Consider the following 9,558-nt stretch of genomic DNA (forward strand, 5'->3'; position numbering starts at 1 on the left):
TTTTGTGATTTTGTGAATATGTGAGCACCACTGCTATAATAACTTGTAAATTGGTATAGTTAGTTTTGTAGGTCGAGTTTATGACCGAATAAACACAGCAAGGCATAAATATCAGATATGTATTGTGTTATCAAATAAAGTCTAAATTTGATTGTGTAAACTATAAAACATGAACTTTGAAACCAGTTGAACTATAGACTGATTCCTACCGATATCTATTTAGCCCCCAGGATCGTATGTTAGAACGTCACATGACCAACATGACGCCATCTTGTCAATTGGATGTTCTTCATTCCTGTTCCCGTATGTTCTTTCTTCGTGATTTTCATCAGTTATTTAAGGATTAAGGATTCCTAACTTACATACTACTCTGGATGATTAACCACAGGCGATGATCGTACTGGTAAGTAACGCACAGGAGACTGCAATGGTGTGAAGCTATATATGTACTGATATAATAAACACGTCATAAATAACACTGGCTATGTTAAATTCATGACAACAGATTTACTATATAAACATGGCGTCTTCAAGGCAATTTCAAGTTATAAGAATTATAATCCATGTCTGTATGATCATATTTCAATGTCGATTTAAATATTTCATTAATTTAAAGGGAATAATTTTAAGCTGATGTTAGTCAAACTCTTATTACGTAAATCCTGGTTAATTTGAAAGTTCCTTCATGTAGCTACAACATATCTCTTCCAATCAGAACATGTGCTATCCTTTCACTTTACTGCTGTCAGACCAGATCATAAATATACTAACAGTGAGTCCTGTCGAAACAGAAATAAGGATTGTAATACTTTCATAGCAGGCCTTGTAGGCCATCAGCTGAAGGTCGAAATTCGCTTGTTTCGTTCCAGCAACTGCGGGTCTAAAATTTCTCTACAGCATTGAATACATAAATTAATTAAGATTAATGATCCAAAAGTTCTCCATGTACTTTCCTGCAGTTTTTTTGCAATTCCGCTCGAAAGATCGAACTATATTTTTTATTGCGTATGTTAAGAAACTTGCCGTTTTACGTTCAAAAGTTGTGCGCCAGTGAGATATCTGTACCATGTGATATGAATTGTCCAATGAGCCATGAGTTCTGTGTGCAATCTTTGTAGAAAACAACAAACATGGCGGCTCCCACGGGCGCTAGTCAGTCTCCGACACACGGAAATCTACAGTGCTCAGTGCACATTGAATCTGTAAAATTTGAAGCATTCAAGGCACTGACGAATAAACGATGGACTAAAGTTACTTCCTGCGCTAAAGATTGGCTTAATCTCAGCGGCGGAGACAGTGATATCGCCGTACTACTGATTACTCCATGGCCTACTACGGTCAAGCGTGTGTTCAACAGCATAGTATGATGGGGTTCCACGATAAGTGTTACAGGCGGTTCATTGATAGCAAGCACATTGCTGCAAGAAAACGGACAGTTCCAGAGGAGACCCCATATGATTTTAAACGAAGAATTGACGGAAAAGATCGAGGAAACCAAGCAGAATCTCTGGTGTATTGCCTGTTCAATTTATTATATGTGGGAAAAGAAACAATACATTACTGCTAGGCGTTGCAAACGGGACAAGCTGCAGCAGGCAGAGACTTTCGATGGAGGTAAGCCTAAGCATACTACACGACTCTACTTGCACTTCTGTGGCATAGTTGAAGTGTTAAGAGAAGTTGCATAATGCAAGATCAGTAGCTCTTAAGGGATATAATCCAAGTCAAAGGGCACAGTGTTGGACCTGAACATAATATAATTAGTGGCATGGTCATCTGATTTGTTTTGTTATATGGTGGTAGGAACGGAAATTTGTTTCAAATTCTCCATCTGGGCACTAGCCTAAGTGTTAAATACAGGCTTCATAGTTTTCTTACTGTGGTCCTTTATTTGAATGATAGAGATATTATATTAGTTAGAAAAATAAGTGTAACAAAGATGCAATAAGGTTAGGTTTGCAAGGTCTTATGGTCAGCCTGTCTAGCTTTACCAAAATGAACAAGTATCTGTCTCCTTTATTATTAGTAACAGATATAATCTACCATTGTATAATTTAAACCAGAACATTAAGAGATAATGTACTGTACTGTCAAAAAAAAGCCTGTTTTAATTCTTTTTTGCATGACACTGGTTTGCAAAATTTGAATGTGTCTTTGTTTGTCCATAGAAGATGAGCAGATCACATGGTATATAAATAAAATTGTCTTAGTTCTTATTTGTTCAAACTTACATTTTGATCAACAGAAAATGCAAAACAATTTGCTTTTTTATGTCATTTTATTAAGGTATTGCTTCGACAAGCAGCAGAGCGGAAAAAAGATGAGCCCAGATTTTATGAATATTAGAGGAAAAGACCGTGTTGCCATTGAAGTGAGGTACCACTCTCTATGTTGAAGAAACTAGATACAATTCTTGACAAGGAAGACATACAGATCTTGAAAGGTAAAGTACTCTCTCTCCAATGTGTGGTTCATTGAGTGTTCAGGGGTGGATCTAGGACTTTTGGAATATGGGGGTCCTCCCCCAAGGAAAATTAAAAAATTCTCTAAACGCTTTGAGATGCAATATCAGGTTAATCTTTCCATTGAAATTATTAAAGTAATTTGCAACATATTTCTAGCTGAATTGTAATTATATTGGTACCCCATCATAAAATGTGAGACTCAAAAATATCGAATTTCATGGTACAAGGTGTTCTGTTCATCTCCTCCTCAGAGCAGAGTTTACCACCAACAAAAGATGCTCTGATCCAGCATGTTAAGCGCTGCACCAACCAGGCTGCTATTCACAGTAGGGCATTGCAGCAAAGGATTGATGCACTCTCACCAGAGGGACATGGATGGAAACTTGAAAATGATGACCTTATAATCACTTGGATGACGAAGCCACCTGACCCAGATGTTTTGCTTCAGTGTGTCAGCAGTAGCTGTAGAGTCGGCAAATGTCTTAAAGGAAGATGTTCCTGAATGAATGCACAACTACCGTGTACAGACCTATGTAAATATAGAAATTGCAGCAACTTCCAAGAAGATGTTGAGATTGTTGATGCAGGGGAAGATGATTTGGAGGATGAACTGTGATGGTGTTAAATCTTGATATCTTAGTCTGAAATTTTAATCAAGTTTGGAGTTTGTGAAGAGGGTTAACTTTTTCAAAGTCATGTTGTCATTATTTTGTTCCCCAGAGTTTAAAGGAACCAGAAAACATGATCTTATTCATATATTCATTTTAGCTATTAGTAGTTTTACGTAGATTACCCTACCTACCAGACACCTTTGATAAATATCCACATTTTCTTCAAATCACACTTTTTTTTGAGAGGGGAGGGGAGGGGGGAGGAGGGTGTTATGGGCATGCTTTACCTCTTGCATATTCACAACTACATTTACTGATGACGATGACGCAAATACCGCGCCCTGAAACCAGTCAAAGGTTTATATACTGTTGTTGGGGAACCATCGCCCCTGACCCTGTTCCAATATCACGGTTCTTTATTGTTTGCCGTAACATTTCGTTACCTGTTTTATTCATATTGTTAATATGTTCTGTGCATCTGTTCAAGTTTTGACTGAAGGATATTCAAGTCTTTAGTGACTTTTATTTCATCTAATTATCTTCACCTCTACTACGGAATAGACTTTCCCTTTTCCATACCATATCTGACTTCCATGCAGTGAATTGAAGTGGATACTGTTAAGACTAGTACAACTGTCCTTGGATGAACTTTTAATCACTTATTAATTCCGCGTCGCGCCTTTTGATGAAGAACCTGTATCTTGAATCATTGCAAAGGCCCAGCTCTACTACACCATTGAGTGTATCGACCCAGTCTTAATAGATACATTATTTCTTTCTATCTGGGGCTTAAGTTAACTGTCTTTGTTATTCACTTATTTGTACCATTCACCTTTATTATTCATATTATTTGTAGAATATAGAACTATTATTATTCAAAATACCATTCGAAACCTTGTCGATCTTTTCTTTTATACGTTAACTCCCTTGGAAACTCTTTTTGCAGGAATACGAATTATAAACATGTCGATTCAGTAACAGGGAGAAAGTACCTAGTTTTGCAGAAGACCGTAGAAAGAGTACTAAGGTAACGGATATATACCGACTATAACTTTATTTCACATCTACGATATGCCATGACGTCTTAGTGTGCCAACTTATATATTGATTTATACAAAAGAAATAGCTCACTGGTCTTGGGGCATTGGTACATCTCATTGTAACTAGGGATTTAGCTACATGTAAAGTAGAGGGGGAGGGGGTCGCATTTGTAAAACAGTTTGGATGGGGAGTGTAACAATTATGGAGAGGAACTTTTCATTATATGTGTATATTTACGCATACATGCACAGACGAAATGCATTCATAACATAGGGGGAAAATCTAAAAATATTTGATCTATTACAAAGCATTATATCTGAGTTTATTAAAAGTGGTACATTTTTATAATTAAAACCCTTTAGTTACAATGTGCAAAAATTGTATTTCATATTTCAAAGTTGAAAATGTGATTTTTTACCATTTTGGGGGGGGGGGGTACAACTTGTAATGCCTGAAAACAACCCTCACTGACCCTTAGACCAGAATCCTCTTCCACCATTCTTGTAACCCTGACCCAACTATTTTACAAAAAAAATATATCAGTCGTAATTTAACATATAAGAAAAGAGTAGTATGTATGCACCACTGTACCAAATCTAACGTTAGCACATGTGTTCCTAATACATAGCATCGTAGCACGTAATGTCTACATAACATACCCAATTTCAAGGGTTTCTTACAAAAATACTGCAGGAAATTTTTTGGAGAACTTTTGATATAATGTTTGTGATGCATTAAACTACCCAAAAATGCATTAAAAGTCTAGACCCGTTGTTGCTGGAACGAAACTGATTTTACAGCCACATTTTGAGCTTCAGCTGATGGCCTATTGGGCCTTTAGGATTAGGTTCAACTTAAATGAATGAATCGGGATGAAAATCATTTAATATATTCCTCAAGGTATAGGTTTATTTTCAGCTTGCATTATATGCATGAGAGAAATGCATTTGTCTTACTTTCTACCCGTATGGAACATGGAGTAAATCATGTGGGAAGAATATGGACAATTGGATCAGTTTTACTAAGATACATCTAGTGGGAAGTTCATGGAACATGGTATAAGTTAGGCCTATATGTGGGAAGTAAAGAGAACATTGAATGAGTTAAAATAGGCTTACCTTGTGGGAATGTGGTTTTTGTAAGTAAAACCACGGTGAAACATTACAGTATTCTTAAACTCTACAACTTCCTGATAATTAGGAAGAATATTAAATCAATAGTATAAACAGATTAAGTTAATGAAGTTAACTGATTTGTATGTTAGCAATCACGTGACTGATATATTTTGCTTTATCAGGGTGACCAGAACGATGAATCGTAATTGTTATTTTTCTGAAATTATTTGAAAAATATAAATCATGTGAGTTTCAAACTAATATAGCTTATGAAGAAACCGTAAAAATTATTTTCTTCTGCCCGATATTAAGTCGTATCGCTAAAATCAGCAGTTTAACTTAGGCTTACAATTTACCGTGGTAGGATAATATACTTTACACAAGTATGTGTATTAATAACAGCGGGTCATCCCTCTTTAATGATATCAAATAAAGGTTACTGAGTGAATAATTAATCAATTTGATTGGATCCTCAAAGTTAATATTGCGTCACGTGCGCGCTTTGTATTGCTGCAGAACAATCATTAAATACCAAATTGGAAAATGTTTCAAAAGGAAAACAGATTTTTACCTCACTTTTTGCAATGAACCTTGACTACAGTTTAATTTGATGTTACTATCGACTAGCATCGATAGAATGATAAAACTTAGCTCGAACAGCTTCTTTAACATGCAAATGAATAACCGTTGTATCTACAATTAAGAGAGCCTCGCAATAAATGTGAAGCCCGCAATCTAAAATGATGAGCTGTAGGTGACATTCTTAAAGGATATCATGAATATTGATAACAAAACAGAAAGTTGATTTTTTTTCAGGGTGGGTTAATATTAGATTACTTCAAAGGTCGATGTTTTGTGTAAACAATACACAGTTAATAAGAGATAAGGAGAGATTCACCTTGATGTAATCTTTGTCGAGCCAGAGACCTGTTGGTAAAGTGACTGGTTCTGTTGACTTATAGAATTACACATTGATTTATGATAATTTTGTTAAGTTAGTTTTATCCATGCATACTGTATCTATATTCAACAGATCATCGCTTTGAGAGATAATCATGGGTAATATCACTCAAAGGAAAAGAAAAGTCCAAAGCCAACCAGATGCGAAAGCTGTTTTGCAAGGTTTGTAGTAATAACATAATTTGGTATCAGTAACTTAAGCATAGGAACGCTGATGCTAAAATAAACATTGGTAACGACTTAAGCCTCAGCATTGTAATAACTCTTACAGCGTATGATTGAGAGTTCAACACGATTGGTTTATTATTATTTTATTGTATTTTAATAAAAAGATAGTTTGGTGATATCAAACTGATTGAGTGACTTCTGTAACATTGTGAGATATTATAATACACTGTATTAAACTGCAACGAACACACCTCTCTTGGACTGCTAGGCAGGACTGAGTTCAGATGTAAAATGTTCAAGTTTGTTCCAAAGAAGGGGAATGAAACGGTAATCCACCTGTATCAGATCGAGAGCAAAGTAATTGAAATATTTATGTTATTATAACTTAATTCACAAAGAGCCAATAAAGTCAGCATCTACTGAATTCGAAGTGAATTATACCAGTTGAAATCGACATCTAGATTATTAATTTGACCTAACTGATTATAATTGTTATATGTAGATATGAACGCATATAAGGCGATATATATATATGCATATTACTCCAATTTAACTGGTATAATATGTCCTTCACAGTGACATCAAACAGCTTGCCCATCGTAATCGTTTACAGTTCATAGGCACTGACACGCCCCAAGTTTATTGACCAAAACATAATGCTTACAAATCAAAGTTTGTTCTCTTTTCAGACAAAAAGGACATTCTCATCAGTTCTCTGAAGAGCAGGTATAAACTACAATATGACGCAATCCAGCCCATACCGTACATCAAGGACAGATTATATTGTGTAGACAAGGTATTTGTTGAGGGCGGTACAGAGATCCATATTGTTAAAGGAGCGACGAAGGAGAAAGAAGGCCAATGGGTACGTGTGGACTCGTACAAAGATATCTTCACAGACCCTCTAATGAAAACCAAACGGCGCATCATAGAAGCAGAAGCCGGGTATGGTAAGTCAACAGTGGCCCTACAGCTCGCCTATGATTGGTGCAATGGAGTCAAGGATTCACCTTTTAAAGACGTAGAGATTCTAATTCTGCTCCGGTTGAGGCAGCTGAGCAGCAAGATATCTATCTATCACGCAGTAAAGCTGTTCTTAGCACCTAACGATCCTCGAATCAAATCTTCTGATATTAAAGATATCATTGAAAGCTGTTCTTCTGTTAAGGTACTCCTGGACGGGTATGATGAGTTTCCTGATAGGGACGGAGCTACCGGAAGTGACGTAGAACGTATCATTACCAGCCATCTGTTTGGGAAGATTGATGTTACCCTGACAACCAGATATCTTCCGAAGGACTATGACAAAGCAAACACAAAGCGAGTGCGGTTAGTTGGTTTTGACGAAAAAGCACGTGACCAGTACATTCGCAAGGCTGTTACTGGGGAAGATGACGAAAGCGTTGCTAAAGTTAAGCGTGCTTTGAAAGCAAACCCGGTTCTGGATGACTTATGTCAAGTTCCTCTCATCTTTGTCATGTTTTCTCACATGACCCACGAAAAGACACATTTTCAGAAATTTAAGTCTGTTACCGAGTTCTTTAGTTACATGATCCAATGCTTCCATAGTCATCTTAGTAACAAATCAATGGATAAAAGTGCAAAGGCGTATAATATTGAGTATGCTGTCAAATACAAGGAACTTAGTAAAGTAGCATTTGAAGGTCTCTGCGGTGAAAACAAACAGTTATCATGGCGTAAGGATGGACTCTGTATACGACTAGGTCAAGGGTTTTGTCAACATTATATTGCAGTTGGTATCTTGGTAGAGGAAGAAGTGTCTGCTGTGACAAACGAACATACTTCTGCTACAGACATACAGACAAGGACTGACGTAAGGTTCTACCATCAACTATTCTGTGAATGGTTTGCGTCTTTTAGACTGGTAGAAGTTGTAACTGCTACAAGAGGTGCATCTGAGCTGGAAAATGTTCTTGATAAAGTGGATCCATTTAATCTTCAGTACCTCTATCGATTCACCTGTGGGATAAGCTCAGCAGTTGGGAAGAGAATAATAGAATACTTGAAGAGCAGGGGAGACGGTGATAAGTTTGCCATCCTCTGTATCCTGGAACAAACTGGCGAGGTAGATGGAATCAAGGACACCGTCAGGGATCTGTGTTCAAAGAAAGTTGACATCTACAACCACGACAGCAAGCTTCTTCAGAGATCCACCTTCCAGCTCTTGGAGATTGCATCTAGATTTGATGTAAGTATGTTTATCATATGGAAAAAGTATGTACGTTAGTTTCTGTCAACTATACCAAAACAACCTGATGATGATCGATTAACTAAATACACAAAAAATAAATATCAACAACAACATAATTTAAAACAAATATCCACTTCATAAATGTTTACGTCATATTCTATGACAGACAAATCTAAATATATGTATATTACATTAAACTACTCAGCCCGCCAAGAGAAAGTCACTTATTATCAATGTGTTGTTTTATTCAAATAAATCTCTTTTCATCGATGACTGTTTTGTTATTAGATATCATTCAAACTTATTGAAATTATAAGCAAAGATAGTTCAAGAATTAAGTCTACTGAAATAAATATCTCAGATAATCTAGACAGACAGCGTTCCGTCGGTTCGTAAATACGTGATTCAGATCTCTAAAATATATAAAGAAAACCAATCTGTAAACTCCAAAGGGTCACCACGAGAGTTAATTCATTAAATGACACAGCTGAGAGATTACTGATCAAATCTACAGGCCCGAACAGCAATTTGCTTTATTGACTTCTCGACATGGCCCTCTAACTAAACGTGGCAAGGAACTTAAGATTCAACACCGTACCTTTCACCGGTAGTTATGTGAAACCTGTAGTAGAGGTGCAAAGTAAGATTTAAACTTAAATTTTGTTACAAAACTCAATCACAAAGAACAAAGTCAGTAACAGTGTAGATTGATTCCACGATATATTAGAGTTTTGATATGGATATGTTGTAGCTGACGCTGCAGGAAGGTTGATAGTGTATATAGTTTAATACATTTCGGAATTTATGTTTTCTTGACATAGGATGGTACCTATCAACGCATTGGATACTTCATGACGGTACTACAGGCTAATGTATTACTTATAAGTAGATATTGTCTTGAAGGGTAACTATAGGCAGAATTTTTCGTATGGATATGTTTTAGTCAAAAAGAAAAAACAAAATTTAGGTGCCAGAAATATATCCAT

At 36.3% G+C, this 9,558-nt stretch overlaps 1 protein-coding gene and 1 long non-coding RNA gene across 2 annotated transcripts; both read left to right on the plus strand.

Annotated features, from left to right (window-relative positions):
• Positions 1-244: 244 nt before the first annotated feature.
• LOC139964102 (NLR family CARD domain-containing protein 4-like) lies at positions 245-8,608 on the plus strand. Its single transcript, XM_071965453.1, has 3 exons — positions 245-403; positions 6,266-6,354; positions 7,050-8,608. The coding sequence occupies exons 2-3, from the start codon at positions 6,288-6,290 to the stop codon at positions 8,606-8,608; spliced, it is 1,626 nt and encodes a 541-aa protein (XP_071821554.1). The 5' UTR covers positions 245-403; positions 6,266-6,287.
• LOC139963590 (uncharacterized) lies at positions 830-4,025 on the plus strand. The gene is made up of 3 exons (XR_011791605.1): positions 830-1,614; positions 2,287-2,443; positions 2,717-4,025. It is a non-coding gene; the product is annotated as an uncharacterized lncRNA (long non-coding RNA).
• Positions 8,609-9,558: the final 950 nt, after the last annotated feature.

The sequence above is a fragment of the Apostichopus japonicus genome, chromosome 22, assembly GCF_037975245.1.
Source record: "Apostichopus japonicus isolate 1M-3 chromosome 22, ASM3797524v1, whole genome shotgun sequence".
NCBI classification, from domain to species: Eukaryota; Metazoa; Echinodermata; class Holothuroidea; order Aspidochirotida; family Stichopodidae; genus Apostichopus; species Apostichopus japonicus.